The sequence below is a fragment of the Sodiomyces alcalophilus genome (assembly GCF_042370955.1).
Source record: "Sodiomyces alcalophilus JCM 7366 unplaced genomic scaffold ACRALscaffold_3, whole genome shotgun sequence".
NCBI lineage: Eukaryota > Fungi > Ascomycota > Sordariomycetes > Glomerellales > Plectosphaerellaceae > Sodiomyces > Sodiomyces alcalophilus.
The window spans coordinates 1723446-1744108 of NW_027263534.1; the positions used below are offsets into that span (position 1 = coordinate 1723446).

General features: G+C 55.4%; 7 protein-coding genes across 7 annotated transcripts; 4 read left to right on the plus strand and 3 right to left on the minus strand.

The window, feature by feature from the left end:
• The first annotated feature begins 557 nt into the window (after nucleotides 1-557).
• Nucleotides 558-5096, plus strand: ACRALDRAFT_1062588 (uncharacterized protein). The gene is made up of 2 exons (XM_071016630.1): nucleotides 558-2586; nucleotides 2679-5096. Exons 1-2 carry the CDS (start codon nucleotides 729-731, stop codon nucleotides 4781-4783), a joined length of 3963 nt encoding a protein of 1320 aa, XP_070875936.1. The 5' UTR covers nucleotides 558-728; the 3' UTR covers nucleotides 4784-5096.
• A 2032-nt stretch (nucleotides 5097-7128) lies between these two features.
• On the plus strand, nucleotides 7129-10244 carry ACRALDRAFT_1062596 (uncharacterized protein). Its single transcript, XM_071016631.1, has 4 exons — nucleotides 7129-7841; nucleotides 8109-8495; nucleotides 8586-9050; nucleotides 9124-10244. Exons 1-4 carry the CDS (start codon nucleotides 7728-7730, stop codon nucleotides 9541-9543), a joined length of 1386 nt encoding a protein of 461 aa, XP_070875937.1. The 5' UTR covers nucleotides 7129-7727; the 3' UTR covers nucleotides 9544-10244.
• ACRALDRAFT_1092977 (uncharacterized protein) lies at nucleotides 10228-11877 on the minus strand. The gene is made up of 3 exons (XM_071019643.1): nucleotides 11300-11877; nucleotides 10743-11215; nucleotides 10228-10655 (listed from the first exon to the last, which is right to left on the minus strand). Exons 1-3 carry the CDS (start codon nucleotides 11767-11769, stop codon nucleotides 10336-10338), a joined length of 1263 nt encoding a protein of 420 aa, XP_070875938.1. The 5' UTR covers nucleotides 11770-11877; the 3' UTR covers nucleotides 10228-10335.
• A 320-nt stretch (nucleotides 11878-12197) lies between these two features.
• On the minus strand, nucleotides 12198-15755 carry ACRALDRAFT_2121403 (uncharacterized protein). Its single transcript, XM_071023832.1, has one exon. It carries the CDS (start codon nucleotides 15726-15728, stop codon nucleotides 12810-12812), a length of 2919 nt encoding a protein of 972 aa, XP_070875939.1. The 5' UTR covers nucleotides 15729-15755; the 3' UTR covers nucleotides 12198-12809.
• ACRALDRAFT_2102284 (uncharacterized protein) lies at nucleotides 12415-12716 on the plus strand (the record flags this gene model as incomplete). The annotated part of the gene is made up of 2 exons (XM_071023097.1): nucleotides 12415-12498; nucleotides 12567-12716. Coding segments are annotated over 2 exons (234 nt in total), but the record flags the coding sequence as incomplete, so codon positions are not given.
• Nucleotides 15756-16190: 435 nt separating the features above from the next.
• On the plus strand, nucleotides 16191-18096 carry ACRALDRAFT_1041383 (uncharacterized protein). The gene is made up of 2 exons (XM_071015215.1): nucleotides 16191-16530; nucleotides 16596-18096. Exons 1-2 carry the CDS (start codon nucleotides 16274-16276, stop codon nucleotides 17995-17997), a joined length of 1659 nt encoding a protein of 552 aa, XP_070875941.1. The 5' UTR covers nucleotides 16191-16273; the 3' UTR covers nucleotides 17998-18096.
• Nucleotides 18097-18749: 653 nt separating this feature from the next.
• On the minus strand, nucleotides 18750-19626 carry ACRALDRAFT_208822 (uncharacterized protein; the record flags this gene model as incomplete). Its single annotated transcript, XM_071022510.1, has 7 exons — nucleotides 18750-18944; nucleotides 18980-19095; nucleotides 19140-19185; nucleotides 19215-19322; nucleotides 19377-19442; nucleotides 19538-19548; nucleotides 19584-19626. 7 exons carry the CDS (start codon nucleotides 19624-19626, stop codon nucleotides 18750-18752), a joined length of 585 nt encoding a protein of 194 aa, XP_070875942.1.
• Nucleotides 19627-20663: the final 1037 nt, after the last annotated feature.

Sequence of the window (20663 nt, forward strand, 5' to 3'; positions counted from 1 at the left end):
CTTGTACTTCATAGTGGGCCATTGACTGTGCAATGTGCGTATCACGGTAGCTCTTTCCCCCTCCCTCCCCCCCTCCTTGCTCCTAACGTGCAGCATGAGGTGGTTAAAAATGGAGGTTACTCGAGATCGCGGACCGCGCCGCCCGTTTCTAATTACCGCATGAGCGAACTAATTACATAGCATGCGATCAACGGATTCTGCGCTTAGCCACCAAGCTTCATCACGACGACAACATCCACAAACCAACCATCCTTGGTTTGGTTTGCCGTCTTCTCTCTTTTTACGCGCCGGCCGGCCCTCGATTCTGAGTAGTTACATACTGCCGACTCGATCAATAGATCCTGGTCCACGTGCTACACTTCGAAGGTATCTCATGTCGACGGCTGACCTGTGGCTTTCTTGTCGCAATAGCGAAAGGGTTGCGCTTCTTCATCTGTAGCAGTTGCGCCTCTTCGCCTACTGCCAACTTCCACTAGAGTTTCCTCTGGCTTCACCCTACAACGGCATTGTGTCTTCTTTTTTCGCATCTTCTCGTTTCTTATTTTATTTCATTTTTCACTATTTCTGCTTTTTACTCTTTTTCTTGTTGGTCGCACTACTATACCAACCTCATCTCCTAGGCTCCCCCGAGGACAGCGCTCTACTTTTATCCCTCACCTTCGGTGCTTCCCTGGACCGCGCCTACCACTGGTTTCGTCCGGGGCCGTCGCTGTCATGTGTGTTTAACCATGACCAGCGTCCCCAACCCCGTCACGGACATCCAGACAAGGAAGCCACAAGAGTTCGACAAGTACGTCCATGAGCTAAATCAACGCTACAACCTGCGGCTCCGAGTCCGCGACCTCACCCTGTCCCCGCGGAAGAGGAGAGAGCGGATCAGCCGGGCAGGGGACGAGGAACAGAGGATCGATCGGATTTACTGGCAACTTCAGTTCCTCTACTTTCAGCATCGGCATGTCCTCGACAATGCCCTGGCCGAATTCGAATCCTGCGCCCGGGACATCCACAGCCGATGGGTGCGCAAGCCGCTTGCCGACCGCGACACATTACCCGCCCCCACAGCGCCATTGCCGTCCCACGCCGTCTCGCGAGCCGAGTCCTATGAGCTGCAGGACGCACTCCTCCACCTGCTCAGTGGAGTTCGGACCTCCGTGCTGGCAAAGCCGCGTCCCGTCAACCCTCCGGCGAACCTCTTGGACGCGAACCTCTCCAACGATGGTCGCCCGAAGGCGGTCAAGAGGACCTCGGATGAGGCCCCCTTGAACCTGCTACCCAAACGGGCCAAGCCCCCGGACCGCCATCATCATGAGTTTGACATCCTCGACGGGCCGGTTCAGACAAAGACGACCTCGTCCTTCTTCTCGGTCCAGCAGAGGCGGTCTCCGGCGCTCCTGCGACGCAACGTTAACGTTTCCCGCTGCTCTGTCAACACGAGCAGGGCCACTATTGTCTCCGAGGTATTCTCTCAACCGGAAAACGACAGACTTATCCCCGATAGCCAGACGACCGTCGAGGCGGACTCCCAGGAACGGAAACGCGCCCACCCATACGCCACCTCTCCCGACCCGTATGACCCATCATTTGACCGCCAAGTTGAACTTCGCGACTCGTTCACCAGGTCCGAGACGAGGTCCCACCAGAGCTTCACGAGGAACACCATCGAACAGCCACCCGAAGAACCCTGTTGGGATGACGATCCAAGTGTCGATGTTGAGGAACCGGCCCCTTCACCACCCGGCCTTGACCTGGACGAACCCCGACCGTCACCCTGGTCTGAGAAGATGGCCGCCTTGGAAGATCGTCTGAGGAACATCTGGCCCCCGCTCCCGTCGTTCCTCAACGATGCGCCCTTGGCCGTGGCCTGGGAAGTCACCCGTATCGCCCTTCATTGCGGTGTTCCTCTCTATGAATTGGACGATCTGGCCCTCGGGAGCTGCTGGTCTGACCAAACACAGCTTCGGAGCGCTCTCCGGCGCCATCCTCTCTTCTCCAACAAGACCTTCCCGGAGCCATGCGGATCGGACGCCTGGGAGGCCTGCCAGTCGACGTTCCAGGCGGGAGACATGGGCATCAGTCTCGTCCTCGAATTGGCGTGGAATGAAGCGAACCATGGGCCCCTATTTACCGTTTCTCTCCAACCCCTCAAGCTTGAGCTCGCGCATCGGCTCAGCCGCCGGTTCGGATCTGATCGCTTCCTAGAGTTCATCTTTCCATCCCCTACAGCCCGAGAACGACCCAGCTTCGTCAAGGATATGGACGGGGCTTCGGACGCCGTAATTGAATGGCTCACGACACAGAAGCACTTCATACTGGGCCGGCAATGGGCTGCCTTTTTCACTAAACCCATGAAGAAGGTCATCAAAGATCGTCATCAGGGAGAGACCACGGTCAGCATGGAGCGCGTCAACCTGTTTGCTGAGGATGGCCACACGTTCTACTCCGGCCCTTCCATTCCCAGCAAAGCAGACGCGACCAACATCCGCGACAGAGCAAAATTCAACCTTACCGATATGCTAAACTGGGCCATTTCGCTCCGGGACAATATGGGCCAGCCTGCCCTTAAGCTGTTTTCACGACTGGCCTTGTGTAGGTTATTTTTCCAACCACTCATGTTCTTCTTTTTAATTTGAAATTCCTCTTCCTTTTCTCTTTCACCCCTTTTGACTGTTCAATTTTAGGCCTTACTCGAACACACGCATCGGTGGTTGTGGAACCTAGCCAGATTCGGCATCAACCAAAAGATATCCTGTCGCACACGGGGAATGTTATGAACGACGGTATCGCCAGAATGTCGCCGGCTTTGGTAAGAAGGATCCGAGACCACCTGGGACTCCAGGATACCCCGACCGGCTTCCAGGGCCGGTTTGGGAGCGCCAAAGGCTTCTGGATCCGCGACGAAGAAGACACCAGCGACGACATCTGGATCGAGACGTTCCCGTCGCAGCGCAAGTGGGAGTGCGACTTTGTCGACGAGGACCACCGGACCTTCGAAGTCAAGTCGCCAGTGCGAGAGCTCAAACCGGCCGCCCTGAACATGCAATTCATCCCCGTCCTCATCAGCCGGGCATACGACGCCGCGGACATGCAAGGGGCCATCGCCAAGTGTCTAGAAAAGTCCCTCAGTGAAGAGCTGGGCCGGCAACGGTCGTCCATGAACGAACCCCTAGAGTACCGGCAATGGATCCACGAGAACTGCTTCGGGGCGTATCGCAACGAGCGCCTGAAACACGAGCAGGTCAGGTTCCTTGCCGGCATGCCCGACAACGAGGCCGAGCGGATCAACTTCTTGCTCGACGGCGGCTTTCACCCAAGGAAGCTGAAGTATCTTCAGGACCTGTCCTGGAATCTCGCGAATCGCATGGGCGACCTCCTCAAGACGAAACTCGACATCAAGATTGGAAGGTCTGCCTACGCCTATATCGTGGTCGACTTTCTCGGTGTGCTCGAGGAAGACGAGGTGCATCTGGGGTTCTCGTCCAAATTCCAGGCCGACGACTTCTCCGATACGCTCCTGCACGGGACGGACGTGTTGGTCGCTAGGGCTCCTGCGCATTTCCCTAGCGACATCCAGCGGGTCAAGGCGGTTTTCCGGCCCGAACTTCGCGGGTTGAAGGACGTGATCGTGTTCTCCACGAAAGGCGACCGGCCCCTGGCCGATAAGCTCTCCGGAGGCGACTACGACGGCGACCAGGCGTGGGTGTGCTGGGATCCCACCATTGTGAATAACTTTCGCAATGCCGACATGCCCGACTGTCCGGATCTTTTCGCCGCGGGGTACCTCCGAAAGAAGAAGACGACGTTTCGTGAGCTGTTCACCAAAAGAAGGTTCAACATGAAAGACGCGGTTGCCGACTTTATGTGCGAAAGCTTCAAGTTTAATATGGAGGACCAGCTGCTCGGTCAGTGTACCAACTATAAAGAGAGGCTTTGTTATAAAACGGAACGTATCGACGACAAGGCTGCTATTCTGCTCAGCACGCTGGTGGGTCACCTGGTCGACCAGGCCAAGCAGGGCATTGTTTTCGGGCGGGAGGACTGGGATCGCCTGCGTCGTGAGATAACCCGGGTTAAGTTTCTGGCAGAGCCCGCGTATAAGAACCCCACGTCGGGTGCCATTCCGACGACGCACGTCCTAGATCAGTTGATGTTCAATGTGGCCATCCCTCACATCGAGGCGTCGCTGAAAGCCTTCCATGAGTCCCTGGGGAATGAAGCGGTGGAGTGGGATAAGGACCTGGCGGGCCCATACGATGAGTTTGAGAAAATCATCCAGGCCTCCCGAGCCACTATCTTCAAGCAAGTCAAGGAGGACTTGAGGAGACAGCTGAACCAAGTCCGGGCGGAGTGGGCACAGAAGATGGGAGCCAACAACAAGGGGGAGGCATTTCAGGAGAAGGTGCAGCTGATCTATGAGCAGTGGCGGGGCATCGAGCCATCCCCGGAGGCGAAGAAGTCCAAGACCATACAGGCGTACCTGGGGGACGACGAGACGACGAACCCGGACCTCACCAAGTGGGCTCTGCTCAAGGCGTCGACGACCTTTAAGCTCTTCTACTCGTATGCCGGGAGCTTTGTGTGGACGATTGCCGGACGGCAGCTCCAGTTCATCAAGGGGTGTCGGGCTGGGGGTGTGACGGTCGTTCCACACTTGTACGGGATGATGCGGCCGGACCGGGGTCTGGTGGCGGGAGTCGTGGCCAAGCGGGAGGCGGCGGACGGCCAGAGCGTGGTGATTGAGGACGTCGATTTTGACGAAGACGGGAGGCAGTTGGATGATGCCTAATATGAATCTTCCTATCTACATCTTTCCGCTGAAGCCTAAGAACATAGATGCCGCGTATAATTGTATATTTCGACGACTGACAGTTGATTATTGAAGGGTGAATAGCCGAGAGGTATATACTCCGTGGAGATGTGTGGTAGACCTGGAGGCTTGGGAGGATGGATGGTCGCCGAGACCATGTAGAAGCAATGTGATGCAATTCGTTGTCGGTCGCCCAGCTGCAGGGTGATGTCACGAGGGGATGTGAGCCGGTGCATTGGCCAAGGCACGGCAGAACGGTGTCAAGGGGATGCAATCAAACCGAACTGATTATGGCGCTGAAGCGTGTAGACGTCATGTCCTAATTGAAGATGTGAATTACCTATGTTAAATGTGTGAGACAGTGAGGCATGCGAGATGTGTGAGAGACGTATTCTGTACGAAGAACTTGTGATGGTGTGACTCTCTTCGGTACGTATTCATGGACTCCGTGCTACCGGAGAGCTTCATGCCGCGGGGTCGCCGTGAGGTAAGGGTACCTGGATATGGATACTTGCATTTTAGCAGCTGCAATGGCTTGTGGCAAGAGTTATTGCAGGTTGCGCGCTACTGAAGGTCCCACTTTTTGGATAAGATGGAGCTTCATGAGTGGTACCGTCGAGAGGGTGGGGTCTGTGTGAAGTGGGGCGTTCTGCTAACTCCTCGCTGATAAGGGAAGGTACCTTCTTTCGCCATTAGGTACCGTGTTTTGCCGGCCTCGAGCTGTGGCCAATGGCCGGCTCTCCGATTTTACAACCATTTTTCCTCTCAAACCAACCCCTTCATAACCAACCCCCACCCCCTCTTCGTTCGAACCCCTCTCTTCTGGGATACTGTTCGGATAGGTACGGAGTCTTCTCGCTCCGTCAACTAATTATCTCCTGGTCATATAGATGCCTGACCGAGTCATTATCGAGTGGTGTCCTAATAAGCGTTTCGTCGCTTCTCCCACGTCCGCCGTTTCATTGCCGAAGCCACAGAGTAGAGCTCCCATCAAGGTCAGCGCCCGGCTTTAGTCATGTCATATTAGTACTTGGTATAAATTTTTTATCAAATTGATGCGGTTTTTTCCTTTCTCGCCTCCCTCTTTTCCCCGTGGGTCCCCTTTGCCTAATTCCCTCGCCGGCAGCCGGTAAGAAAAGGGCCAGAAAGCTCGTCGAAACTACCTACCGGTAACACTTACGAAGCTCCTGTTGCTTGGGTAGCTTCGTAATTGGTAGGCAAGGTACCTTAGCTACGAAGGTAGCTTAGCCTTAGCTTGGCACAGTACCGTACCGCATTACATGGGACCAGCTGACTCCTCACTGGTATGACTCGATTGGGCAGCAAAAGACTGAAACGTAACACGCTACTCGGTGTTCGGTGGCGCCTCCGGCATGACCCACAAGAAGGTCTTTGATCCGAGGGTTCTTGATACTCCGTACTAAAGTAGTAATTACCTATTACTCCTTTTGCATTTTCTTTGTTCCCAAAAGTTGGCTTTCAATGGCGAAACGTCAAACAGGCACCAAGACGACCGCTTTCTTGTTCCTGGAGGCTGGATCCGTAAGGAGTCTTTTGGGAAAGCCGACAAGACAAGCATGTGAAGGTACTGATGGCAAACCATCCTGCTGTTGGCATCTGGAAACGACTACATAGGACATACCTAACCGCAAACATGTGCCCGGCTGGGCTTGGACTGTGATATAGCTAACCTCTTTTGCCAGCGTTCCTGAGATATCAAAGCCGGCTGTTTGTTCAAATAATTGTGCTGCAAAGGGTGTGGCTCAGCTTTGGTTGCTAGTTGCCTGCCATGACGGATCCAGATGATGTGACGAAGCTTGAAAGACATACCTGTCAAGCTCACCTAAGCCTAACGTCTTCGTACTCCAGAACACATTTTTTTCTCTTCTTACAGAAAAAAGAGCTCGAAGCTTACATGGGCCTAGTTACATGGGTTCCTGATATTCCCGCAGCTCTTCTACTGCAATAAGCCGCTTGACCATGGCCAACACAGACTTGCGTACTCCTTTAACTGAGCTCAGTTTAGTCAAAAGACTAAACAAATAAGTTACAGAATAGCGACGCCATAATAAGCGCTCTTCCTTTCATTACAACGTATAACGTGTTGTACAAATACATATTACAACGTAACCTAGGTCCATCACCGAATACCCGGAGTAGACATGCCCTAGTACCCACCACAGATTACATGTACACTTTAGTACTTTACCTTCACTGGCAGGGGTTCACCCCCTCCCCACATCTGCACCTCATGCTCGTTCCCTCGAGTTTCCCCCCTCGGGCCCTCCCCGTTCCCAAGTCCCTCAAAATCCCACCACTTACTGCTTTCGGATGTTCGCTTCCAGCTCCAACGTCCAAGCCTGCAACAGGATCCAGTTTCCATGCTCCGTATTTGCCAGTCTTCAAGCGGCCGGTCATGGTCACTAATTGTTTCCTTCGCCAACTCTTCTTCTCCTCTTCCTTGACCTCCCCCCCCTTCTCTCTCTCCACTGCTATCACGCAACTTTCACGTCTAATCCCTCAGACACACATTTTGTAACACTGCCGAACCACCACCACCCTTTTCAGAGCCGAACGAGAGTTTATGCAAAGCTTGCTGGAGCTTCTCGTGTTCCTTCTTATATCGTATCCTTTATGACAGGTAGCTTTACCTTGATAGCTCGTCCCATATCTACGCATTCGACCCATGCTTCAGCTCTGCTCGTCGGGTTTCATTTCAATTGAGCTCTCCTCCGACCGATAGATTCGCTGTTTTTAATCGCCGCCTCCTTCACCCACCCCACACCCACCCGGGTCTCGAGCTCTCAAGGGCCGGCATCATCAACCACGCCCAACCACGGCCCCTCGCCCGGCAAGCTACTCTTCTCCTAGGAGCTACACTACTGCCATCCAAGGTCGGAATGCTCTGGATGGTGCCTTGAAGATGCCGCCTCGATCCTCCTTGACTTCGCAATTCTCCATCGCCGATTCGAATAATGAAGTCGTCTGTCCCCTACGGAACCAAGATGGCTCCAGCTGTAGGAAGCGCTGTATCGGCGTAAGTCCACCTTGTCTGCTCGCTCGTGCGATCAGTACCACATTCCCGGCTATGCTGTGTAATGCGATGCCATGTCCGTGTTTCCTTGTCGGCGTGAGCTGCTGTCGCCCGTCCGCTCTCTCGTTGCCTCGGTCGGGAGGGCGGGGTAAAGGCCGGGGGTTTTTTTTTCTGGCATTTTCTTTTTCTTCTTTTTTTCAGAGCACCTCATCGCCGACCAAGGTACAGCCCTTCAGTTGTCCCAACAGCTTATAACTCTTGCATCTACAGGAGAAGAGATATCGCTCCATGCAGGAGCATATCCGCAGAGCTCACCCAGAGCATTACATCCAGAAGCTTCCCGCCACCGAGGAGAGCTTCCTTCTTATGATCAACACCGACCCTTCTACCCGCCACCCACAGCAGCCGCCTCAATCCAATCCGACCTCAGCTCCTTCGAGTGCGTTCCCACCATTCCAAGGGTTTGGCATTCCCCCAGTGGTTGACCGTCTGCAAGGTTTTCACCATGACCGACAAGCCTACGATTCCAGTACCCCGGCCACGCCCCGGCACACGGACGACTATACTGCGGCCTCGTTATTACCAGCGGCGAGCGCTGCCGCTGCATTGGCCCAACTTCACGGCCACAGAGTCGAACAGGATTGGGAGGCGGAACATGTAAGCTTTTTCCATTTTCGCCGTGGCAGTGCCTGCTGCCCCCAGGCGTGGGAGGTGCCCAAACCCGATCGCTAGCTAACTTTCAACGAGCACCAGGATTGGGCCTCAGAGGCCGAAGGACGCCGAATACCTCGTTCCCCCATCGAACTTCCCCCGATACACATGTCTCCCAATGACATTACGAGCGACCCATTCCCGCCCATGAACTCCAACCGGCCTCGGGACATCCTGCCCTCTATACTGGCCAACTCCCCACCGGGCCGCTCCTCTACATTGCCGCCCATCCAGCGATCCGTGGGGCCCAACCGGCCGCGAAAGCAGTCGGTAACGAAGCGGGGCCGAGAGGCGCATCATAAGAAGCAAAAGTCGCGCGGTTCTGCCAACGACTGGCTGCGTCGTATTCAGAACGATGAGCGCCTGAGACCGGGTGGCCATGATCGGAAGGCCTTGTCGGCAGAACCCGCGGCAGACTATGGCAAAAGATGGGAGGACCTCATTGATGCTGCCGACCAAGCTGCTTCGGCTGCCGGAGACGTAGACGAGGATCGTACACCGGTAAGCTGATGAATCTCCCCACCTGCCTGACGAGGGAGGCCACCGGTTCCAGGTGAGCTAACGGAGCGTTCAGGTCCCACAGTCACCCGTTTCCATACCCAGGGCGTCCTTGCCTCCATTCACGCACACCTTCCGCGGGGACAATTACCAGGCTTCGCCACTTCAGCAGGCCTTGACCCCGCCGTCGCACAACCAAGACACAGTTGTGCCGTTCCCGTCGGTAGAGGGTGGTGAAGGCGGGGAGAACTTCCACATTGAACCCCTTGGCCTCTCGGACTCGTCCCCAAACTCGTCACAGAAAACAGAGATTTACTGCGCGGCATGTCAGAGCGTCTCGAAGCTGAAAGAATCCTACGCATGTACGGAGTGCATATGCGGTCTCTGCCAAGCGTGCGTCGATGTCCTGATGGCCGAACAGGGCGCGCGGAGGAAGTGCCCTCGTTGCGCGACAATAGGGGGCAGATTCAAACCTTTCCAACTGGACATTAGATAAACCGGTTGCATGCATCAGGACGAACACGTCGCTATTTTCTTTTCCCTTCCTTTTTTTCACTTCTTGCTCTCTTTCTCCATTCATGGGACGGGAGACATCTGATTTTGCATCCTAGGCGTCTTGGAAAGGCAAAGGCAGGGAATTTCGCATTTATTAGGGCATGGTAGGGGGCATGATTACATTCGGTATCCATTCATCCACATCCGCATTATACAAGATTGCGATCCAGCTTCTCTCGATTAGTCAAGACAGCGATGCGGTCTCACAGGCGCCTGCGGAATTCTTTTTACACACGTCCCTTCATTCACATTCTTGGGGTTGGGATTTTCGTGTCGCCAGCGCTCACGATATGCGATTCAACTACCTTACCCGCCTCTCTTGGGCTTGGCTGTACTGGGTGGCACAGGATTTCAACATTGGGGGGTTCCCCGGTTTGCTTTTGGGTCATGATTACACATTGGGTCACGTCGCTTTTCGCTACGAACGAAGAGACTTGGAGAGCATGCCTGGCACATGTATGCAGTACTGTACTTCACGCTTTACACCGCAGAGAAAACAGCCAACACACAGGATAAGGATTGCTGTGCCTGTCAAAACTGAATTGATTGCTTGAGGCAGCTTGTCTTCACCAGATACATATCATTACTGTCTTTCGAGTTGCACAACGGTTGAGTACAAACACCAGAAAGCTTTACCGGTGTCGGAAAAGCATGTGCTATGCAGGGAATAACGACATGGGTATCAATTTCGTAGTCAATAAAACAGGTAAAAGAGTAACTAATTTGTGGCCATCTACTTTTTCGTGCTTTGCATCTTCTCCCTCTCCTTCTGCAAGAGGAGATCCCGCATCGCTGCCCTCTCGTTCCGACTACCGCCCAGCTTGGGTCCGCGGAGCACCTCGCCCTTCTCCACCCTGCTGTTGTAGCTGCCTGCGGGGTTGGCGGGACGGCGGCGGCGCTGCTGCTGCTGCCTCCGCCGCAACGACATGGCGTCCAGGAACTCGCGGCGGAACTGTTCGACGAGGCGGTCGTCGGCGCCGAGGTTTTCTTCGCTGTCTTCGGGGTTCTGGCTGGGGTCTTCTTGTTGTTCGTCTGGGAGGTCATAGACGTCGACTGGAGAAGACGGTCAGTTTCGGTTTCATTCGTGGAGGCGGCGGGGAGAAGGGAAAAGAGGAAGATGTGGGGTGCTGGACAACTTACGTTTATTTTCCAGAATGAATTCTTCTACCAGACGATCGCGCTCCAGGTCCTCGCTTGCGCGACGCTGTCGTGGGCGTCGCGATTTCTCGTCTGGTCCGAGACGTTCCTTCTTGGCGCGGGACCCATCGAGGCGCGGCTTGTCGCTTCCTGCCTGGGCCGCTGCTGCATCGCTGGTCGCGCCGGGGGACGGTGACTGGTCGTCTGCGGCTAGGGAGGCGAGGCGGCGGCGGGCCCGCTCGGTGAGGGCGATGTTGCGTTCGCGGGCTTCCTCGCCCAGGTCGACCTCCATGAGGCGGCCGCGGATGGCGGCGGCGCGGACGTCGGGCTTGTCTCCGGTGGACTCGGCGGTGTCGGTTGACATGGGTTCGTGGCCGGATAGGAGGTCGGAGCTGGTGTGTTCTTGTCCCGTGGCGGCGGTGGTTTGCGGGGACGCCGCGCGACGGCTAGACAGCTTGGATTCTATGTATTCCATCCTTGCTTGCTCAGTATATGCAGGGGAAGAAGATGACGGCGGTATGTTGAGGGTGACGAACGAGGAGATGCGGCTGAATACTCACATGTGTTTATTGACAAGTTCGCCCACGATGCCCGTCTGGGGGGCGAAGCGGCCAGTCATGCCGAGCTCGACGCCATCGGCGTCCTGATTACCCTGGACGAGGCCGCCCTCCGGATTGGCGGCATCATGTTTGGCGTTTCGGTCTTGAGATCCCTGAGGTCGGAATTCCACGCCTTTTAGTCTGGATTTTCGGAGGTTACGGAGGCGGAGTGCCTCCGCGATGGACTGGGAAGAGGGATCGTCGTCGGCTTGCGCTTGGGTGACGGGAGCGGGTTGGGTAGACTCGGTCGGGAGGTTGTTGCTTGCGAGCGCCGATTGTGATGATGATGATGGTCCAGGGCTTGCGGTTGCGTCTGTGATGTTGATGTCCCGACTTTCGGGTCGTTGCCTGTAGCCCGCTTTACGCTTCCTGTTTGAGCGAAAGAGGACGGGTTGAATCGCGGGTGATTGTTCTTCGGAAGGTGAGGCCATTGGAAGGCTTCGTTGGCCGTCTTTTGGAATGTGTTTTTGTTTCGCTGGTCGGTCTTCGATGCCGTGATGTCGTCCCGTCTCTCGTCTTATGTTGTCGGATTGATTGTTAGAGTGAGGGATGATGAAGCGGATAACATCCCATCGTTCGATTATACGGAGATGGACGTTTGTCGACTGCCTGCGGCTGGACGCCCGAGGTTTATCCGAATAATGACTAATATTGAGTGCCTATCGATAAGCCTATCAGTTGTACACTACGGTGCCACTCCATCCTACCCCGGAAAAATACCTATACACTACAGAAACATACCGAGGTCCTTCTCAGTTTGACGACAGCTACCTATCGTCCTTTTCCGTTTCTATACGTATTCAGCAAGAAGAATCCCTCTTGAGCCTCCTTTTAATCATGGCCAAGCGCGTGAGTAACAGTTAGGAGTTCAATTTCCGTGGCACGAGCTCTGACATTCACAGCACTATTTCCTCGTCCACGGTGTTGTCCAGGGTAAGTACCTACGTAATCACAAAATAATGTGTATCTAGTTACGTTGTACCTAAATATACTCCTCCTAATTTCCACGACCTGCCCGTCTCGTCTCCTATCAAGAGCTTCACTGACGTCATCCACCACTCGTGTCTCCCTGCGCAGGCGTTGGCTTCCGTTACTTCACCAGACATCGAGCCGCCGAGTATGGCCTGACTGGATGGTGTCGGAACACACCCAACGACAAGGTTCGTCCCACCAGGAGAACGAGTCAATGGCCAATATGTGCTGAATGGAAAATCTTGCTGCGTCCCAGGTCGAGGGCGAGATCCAGGGCCGAGCGGAAATCATAACGGAGTTTTTCAAAGACATCAACTCGGGCCCGCGAGGAGCGAGGGTGGTAAAGCTGGAAACGGAGGAAAGGGAAATCATCCAAGATGAGAAGCACTTTGAGATTCGACGCTGAAAAGCCCTCAAGTCGTCCCCGTCCCCTCGCTTCTTCCCATGATTACTTATGCATTTCTAGCTCGATTTCCCATGGATCCAAAAACTTCTCAACTCATATGCCCCTTCTAGGCCGCCGTACCACTGGTTTCCTCACTGCGCCCTTGGTGATGAATTTCTTGCCCGTGCTGGCGGCCCCCGATTTCCGTTTCGCCTCCCTCCGCTCCGCCTCGTCCTGCAACCGCTCCTCCTCCCGCTGCTTGTCCTCGGCCATCTTGGCCTCAATCTCCATCTTCCGGTTGAATTCCGTCTCGGTGAAGCGCTTCTCGCGCACCGAGTATCCCTTCTCCCTGATCGAGTAGAACACGCCTCCCAAGTCCGCCAGCCAGTGCGGGTCCACCGCCGTCACCGTCGACACGTACACTTTGGACGTCAGCATCAGCTCGTGATAGACGACGTAATCGGGCGGGTGGCCGGCGTAGAGCGCCGACGTCGGGTGCAGCTGCACGGGCAGGTTGGTGCGCAGGTTGATGTACTCGCCCGACCCTTTATACCGCGCCGCCTGGTGGTAGTACCCGGCGCAGATGCACTTGCGGATGATGTCCCAGTCCATCCCGCAGCTGACCATGTCCATCTTCTGCATTTTCATAATGTCCAGCAGCTGGTCCCGGATTTCCTTGGCCCGCCGCAGCGACTTGGGGTGCAGGAAGTGTCTGATGCACCAGCCGTCCGAGTATCCCTGGGCCTTCCACGCCGAATACACTTGCAGGTACGTGAGATGATCCGACTCGTGCACCCAGAACTTCTCGCGCTGCGTGTCCGCCTCCTCCTGTCGCTCCTTGGGCCGGTAGAACACGTTGGGCACCGATAGCATCGACACGATCGTGATCATTTCCTCGCTGCACCCGTATTCCTCCGCCGTAATAAGCAGCTTGGCCAGAGACGGGTCCATGGGGAACGCGCTCATTTTCCGCCCGAGACTCGTGAGCTCGCCCAGATTATCCAAGGCGCCGAGGGCCCAGAGGTCGAACATGGACGTCGTGATGGTGTCTTGCGGAGGTGGGTCCATGAAATCGAAATCTAGCAAATCCTTCACTCCGAGCGACTTCAACATGAGGACCGTATTGCTTAGGTTGGTTCGCTGAATCTCGGGTATTGTTTGCAGATACAGTTCTTCCTTGAACGCCTTTTCGGTGTATAGCCGAAACGCCTTCCCGGGACCCGTTCTGCCTGCTCGCCCGGACCGCTGCGAAGCATTCGCTTGCGAAATGGGCGTGATTTGTAGCGTATCCATGCCCATCTTCGGATTGTATACTTTCATCTTGGCGTATCCCGCATCCACGACATATTTGATGCCTTCGACCGTCAGACTGGTCTCGGCAATGTTCGTGGCCACGATACACTTGCGTACCCCCGGCGCAGCCCGGTCGAAGATTTTCGCTTGGAGATCTGCGGGCATTTGGCTGTATATAGGAAGGACGCTAAGCTTGGGCGGGTCGTTCAGCGCCTCGAGCCGTCGTTGAATCAGCTCGCAAGTGACCTCGATATCCTCCTGGCCTGTCATGAAGACCAGGATGTCGCCCTGGTCCATGGATACGTGGATGGAGAGCACCTGCTGCACCGCCTGATCCACATAGTCTTCTACCGGCGACCGGTGAAAGAGCGTGTCCACGGGGAACGTCCGACCGGGGATGACAAAGTCGGGCGCGCCGCCGAAAAAGTCGGAGAACCGCTTGGCGTTTAAGGTGGCCGAGGTGACGATCAGTTTGAGATCGCGCCTGCGCTGGAGAATCTTCTTGAACAGCCCCATGAGAATATCCGTGTTCAGGGCACGCTCGTGCGCCTCATCCATGATGACACACGAGTATTTGTCGAGGTCCTGTTCGTTGAGCGACTCACGTAGAAGCACGCCGTCCGTCATGTATTTGATGACGGTGTCTTTACTGGTGCAGTCCTCGAACCGGATAGAATAGCCGACCGTGCTGCCGAGCTTGACCTCCATCTCCTCGGAAACTCGCTTGGCCACGCTCATGGCCGCGACGCGCCTGGGCTGCGTGCAACCGATCATACCAGTTTTCCCATACCCGTCCTCATAGAGGAACTGAGCCAGTTGTGTAGTTTTTCCCGAACCCGTCTCGCCAATGACCACGACGACTTGGTTTTCTCGGATAACCCTCATCAGATCCTCCCGCACGGCAAAGGCAGGGAGATATTGGCGCTGTTCTCGCAAGGTCTTGGTTCGGGTAAAGTCGGTCGCGCCTTCGGACTTGTTCATGTGATCGCTAAACTTGTTGCTTTTTTCCCCGTCGGCTTTCTTCGCATCTTCTTCACTCGCAATCGGCATGGCGCTGTCGCCTTCGTCCTCCTTGACGCCCATCAGGTTGCCCAGCGCGGTACCTTTCATGCTCGTGGCTTCCCGCGCCTGCCGCTGCCTCTCCCGCTGCTGCCGTGCTTCCCTCACGACCTTGCTCCCCTTGCGGCTGAAGACGGCCATGTCGCTCTGGTAGTCTCGTACCGCCGGGACTGGCTCGAGCTGCTTGGTGAAGATGGTGCGGCCGTCGAGGAAGGGCGGGCGCAGGTCATGCACGAGCAGATGGATGCGCGTCGACTCCTCCTCGTCAAAGTCGGCAGCCATGTCCCTCCGCTGGGCAACGCCAGAGACCAGCATCCGGTTCGTCTCCCAGGCGTCGTTCTCCTTCTGGCGCTGCTCCCGGCGCGCATCGTACCGTTCGACCATCTTCTCCGTCTTGACGGCCTCCTGATGGTCCCTCTCCCATGATGAGTAGTCGGCTCCGAATGGATTATGGGAGTCTTCGCCAAATACGTGACCGCCGAGATCGTCGCCGCCATACCAATCGCGATCGAGAGCTAACGTGTCTTCGTCTGTCGGTGCAGGCACGTCACGCTGTGGAGATGCTTGTCCGGGTCCGGCACGGGGGGTCGATGCACCTTCTGCACGAGGGGTCGAGCGGCCGCTGCCATCCAGCCTTCTGCGTTTGAAGACTGGCGGTCCTCCATACGAGCGGTCCGTCATATTTCGCCGGTAATGTCGTCGGTGTTGATGGTTACAGGAGTATAGGAATGGAAGGAGGAAGATGGCAGCGGGTCTGAAATGAGTGCTGGGTGGTTGTCCGAAGATAAGCCGACTTATCTTATCAACGACTTTGTACCTTGCTGATTAGTCAGTCTTACAGGTTGCGTTCACTTGGTCGCATTTCTTTCCGAGTTGAAGCTCACTCGCAACAGCTACCGAAACGTTCTCAAGAGTGTAACCGGTTCAATCACTTCAAGTAGATCACTGAGGCTGGCTACAAACCTTATATACATCCATAGAATCTTCTCCGGGAATGTTTTCTTCTCACGGGCCCAGCATCCATGTTGAGTAGTAGGTACCTAGTACTTCGTACCTTGTGATACTTTGGCGCGACTTCTGATAAGATAACACCACACCCCACTTGTAATTTTTTTTGCTGCCCACCAACCTCGAGAGTCTGGCCTGAAGGACAGGGCTTCACCGCTCCCCTCAGTCGCAAAGCGCTTTCTTCAAATCCGTGCGCTGGTGAATTGCCATCCGCTACCATGTCTATGATCACGGCTGCAGCCTGGGTGCCACGCGGCTTCGCGGCACCCTTCCCCACCAAATCCACCTTTGACGAAGCCGAGTTTGAACGCATCGCAGAACTCGCCAAGCTCCAGCTCGACGATGCGGAGGACGACTTGAGAGAAGCCCAAGAAGCGCAGGATGAGGCTTCTGACGAGGACGTCACGTCAAAAACAGAAAACTCGACAGAGAAGACGCGGAGCGGAGGCAAAAAAAACGCAACTGAGAGTTCACAGTGGGTCACACCGTTCCGTTGTTGCCGGGGGTTTAGATTGATCTTGGTCTAATTGCCGCTCTTAGAATTGATATCAACGACGAGGATCTGAAAGAGTACAACCTCGAAAACTACGATGATGACGATGACGAAGACGCGGCCGGCCAGGGCGAACCGCTGTCCATGTTCGGCAACGTGAAGTCTCTAGCATACTACGAGTCGAACAAGGACGACCCGTACATCACCCTCCCGGACGGGGAGGATGAGGACGAGGACCGTGAGGACCTGCAAATCCTAGCGACCGACAATCTCCTGCTGGCGGCAAAGGTGGAAGACGAGCTGGCACATCTGGAGGTCTACGTGTACGAGGACGAGGCCGACAACCTCTACGTTCACCACGATATCATGCTCCCCGCGATACCCCTATGTGTCGAGTGGCTGGACATCCCCGTGCAAAAGAAGGGCGTCGACAAAGACGCAACGGCCAATTTCGTTGCCATCGGCACAATGGACCCGGACATTGAAATCTGGGACCTCGACCTGATAGACTGCATGTACCCGAACGCCATACTGGGACAGGGTGGCGAGGGAGCCGAGGATAAGAAGAAGAAGAAGAAAAAGAAGAAGTCGAAGAGGGCGAACGACGAGTACCACGTCGACGCCGTGCTGTCCCTGGCAGCCAACCGGAAACACCGGAACTTGTTGGCGTCGGCGTCAGCAGACAAGACGGTCAAGCTCTGGGACCTGCACACCACCAAGTGCGCCAAGTCGTACTCGTACCACACGGACAAGGTGTGCTCGCTGGCGTGGCACGCGGCCGAGACGACGGTGTTGCTGAGCGGCAGCTACGACCGCACGGTGGTGGCGGCGGATATGCGGGCGCCGGAGGCCAACGCACCGCGCTGGGGGGTCGAAAGCGACGTCGAGACGGTCCGGTGGGACCCGCACGACGCGAATTACTTTTACGTCTCGACGGAGAACGGCATGGTGCACTACCACGACGTGCGCAACGCGCCGGCCAATCCGGAAGCAACGCGGGCCGTGTGGACGCTGCAGGCGCACGACGAGTCGGTGTCGTCCTTCGACGTCAACCCCGTCGTGCCCGGGTTCTTGGCCACGGGGTCGACGGACAAGACGGTCAAGCTGTGGAACGTGCAGGCGAGCGGACCGAGCATGGTCGTGTCGCGGAACCTGGACATTGGGAAGGTCTTTGCTACGCAGTTTGGGCCGGAGCCCGCGGTGGCGTTCCGGCTCGGCGTCGCGGGCAGTCAGGGCACGATGCACGTATGGGACACGAGCACCAACGCGGCGGTCCGGCACGCGTTTGCCCATCGGCATGCGGTGCCGGTGCGGGAGGGAGCCCAGGAGGACAGGCTTGTGGGGCTTGAATCGGACGACAGCGAAAGCGACGATGATGACGATTTGGAGGAATCTGATAACAGAGGCAAGACGAGTGATCAAGAGGACGAGTCTATGGATGAGGCATAGTATGACTCGAAAAAATGGTGATAGATCAGTTAGGCGACTCAATTACTCGTGTCAACCGGTGAACCCCAGGGGCCGGTGAAATGCACATTGGTCCAGGAGTGATTTTCTTCTTTTTATCGTTGGACCGACTACTGCTAGCATTGCGACTATCGAGTCAGTCCAGTCAAAGTTGAAATCGCTAAAGGAAGAATGGCCCTCTGGTCCAATTCGTACGAGTCGAGTCGTGTTGGACGAAGGTCTAGCTGAGGGTGTATACCGTTGGTGCGTGGAGATGGCATCATGGCAGCTAAGGAAGTTGACCCCTGAACAGACGTACGAGTTGCCGCTTGTCAAGAGCTCCGTACCACGGGAAGCGCACTGAAAGCTTCCAACGGCCGTCTCTCCCCGCCGGCAAGGCTACAAACCCTAGAAGAGCGGGTCCGCAGTACAGTACGGAGTACTCGTGTACACGTACAGTACACTATGTACGTTGTACCTCAAGAGATCCGCCGGGCCCAAGGTACACTACTGAAGCCGCTTGCGCAGGCACGACGGCCGAAAGTGGAGTCGATGCTTGTTGTGAAACTCTTGAAACGTCAGGATCATAAACCAATCAGGGCCAACGGCGATCCTGCATGGTGGGACGACGGTGCATATTCGTACAACGATGTGATGCGTGCAAGCGTGCGCGCTCTTTTGCGACCTACTTCGTACGTTGTAGGACATACGTTCGTAGGCACTGTACCTATTCCCATTCCCTTTCTTTGGCACTTCTATTCGATTGAGAACTCGACCACGGCATTAGCATGACGAGGTTGGCACCGCAAAACCAAGACGTAGATACTATGCAGGGTGGTAAAGCCCAAGCTAGAAAGAAGAGATGTGACTGTTTGCTGTTGGTTGCTGGCTGTTGGTGGTTGGGCGTTGCAGTAATCGCTGTCGTGTAGCGTGGCACGTCGGGTGCCGTTCTAGCATACAACGTATCGCCGCCATGCCAGCACACCTTTCTTCTCCCCGGGTAATCACAGGCAATCATCGATCTCATCGGTGTTTGCTGTAAGGACCCGTCTTGGCGATGGGAATGCATATGAGGATAGTTTTTCGCTTCTCCATCCGTGACTCAACACACTCGAGACTGCCGTCGTAAAGACGCTATTACACACAAATATGGCAGTCCAATTCACGGCGAGTCAAGCGGGAGTGGACGTTCTCGAAGGAAGGCATCGCGTGGTGCCCACTGATGGAGACATGGATACCTCTAGAGTCATGGCGTGGGTATCATTGACGAACGGGGTGGGCAGAGCAAAGGGGGAGGAGGATTTGGCTGGAGCAACACGGGGAAAGCCCTAACAGGCATTGTACAATGTAGGTACCTCCGTACCTATTCTTCCGGACCCCACAAGTTTCTTTTTTTGAGTCGAGACGATCCAAAGATGGTTATGTGAGCCAATAGGAAAAAAGGAGAACTGGGGTAAGGGTCAAGAGAACCAACCCCTTCCCTGTACGGAAAAGTGAAGAAACCCCGCTAAACCGCGCTAGGTACTCAGGTACCTGTCTGTACGAAGGTACGTTCTACCCAACTTGCCCCGGATATTTTCCTTTTCCACGTTCAAGTGAAATCGCTTCGCAAAAGCTTTTTGCTCTTCTCATCTTCCTCTCTCACATCAAGAGCGACGCACGGTATTTATCGTTGCCTTGTTGTTATTTTCACTTCTCATGTCATCGCCCTTCGTTCCCTTGGGCATGACCTTTTTTTTTGAGCAGAGAACCGAATCTATTTCTTTCCCTTCAGTAAACTCGCTCGACCTCGCCGTTTGCGCATTCTCCTGGTCGCAATACCCAGAGAGAAACCACCGAACCGCCAAAAACGAGGCCCAACATCGCAGGACCGACGTTGATTCTTTTATACCACGATCCATTTCCCGTCCATTCCCTTTCTCGCATAACACGCAGGCGTCATACCGAATCGGCATCTAGGCATCACGAAACAAGTCGTCACACCCAAGTCAACGAACCAGCACGCACTCGCACCCGACCTATTTATCGCCACCCAACTCTAGTGGAGAGTCCCCCATCTCCGGCGTTGTCTTGCTTCCCGTGGACGCCTCCCCGACCGCTCACGGTGCCACCCGTCTCACACTCCAGTTCCTCACCGAGCACACCCCTTACATGATCACTTGACACGAGTGTTCATCACACAACACACGCTCCTTTTGCACAAGCGGCCCTTGCGCTCACCTGTCCCGATTGACGACGACTTGACTGAACCGAGTCATCTTGAAACGAACGATACCATACAGCAACATCAATTCAACCTTCAAGCCAGATCGCTTCCTTTTTAGTCTTCAGAGACCGTGCCCATTTTCAGCCCCTCGACCGTTCCCCCCAACGCAGATCCACTTCTATCCGCCAAGGCAACAGATCTCACCAATCACAACCACAAGTCTCGTACCTTCGCTCCGGTTTCCAAGTTCATTCGGACTCGGAGCCGCCGATACCATTCGGAGCGATTTAGTCGCCCCTCTATCGCCCACATTTTGGAAGTCCCGCCGCCAGCTTGCCATCCATCCATCCTAGGGCTATCGAATCGTGCCCCCATCTTGTTAGCCTTCGGGTCTGGCTTGCCAGGTTGACAGCGCAACACATTTTCACACTCCAGGGTCACCAGTCTCAATAAGCCTCTTACA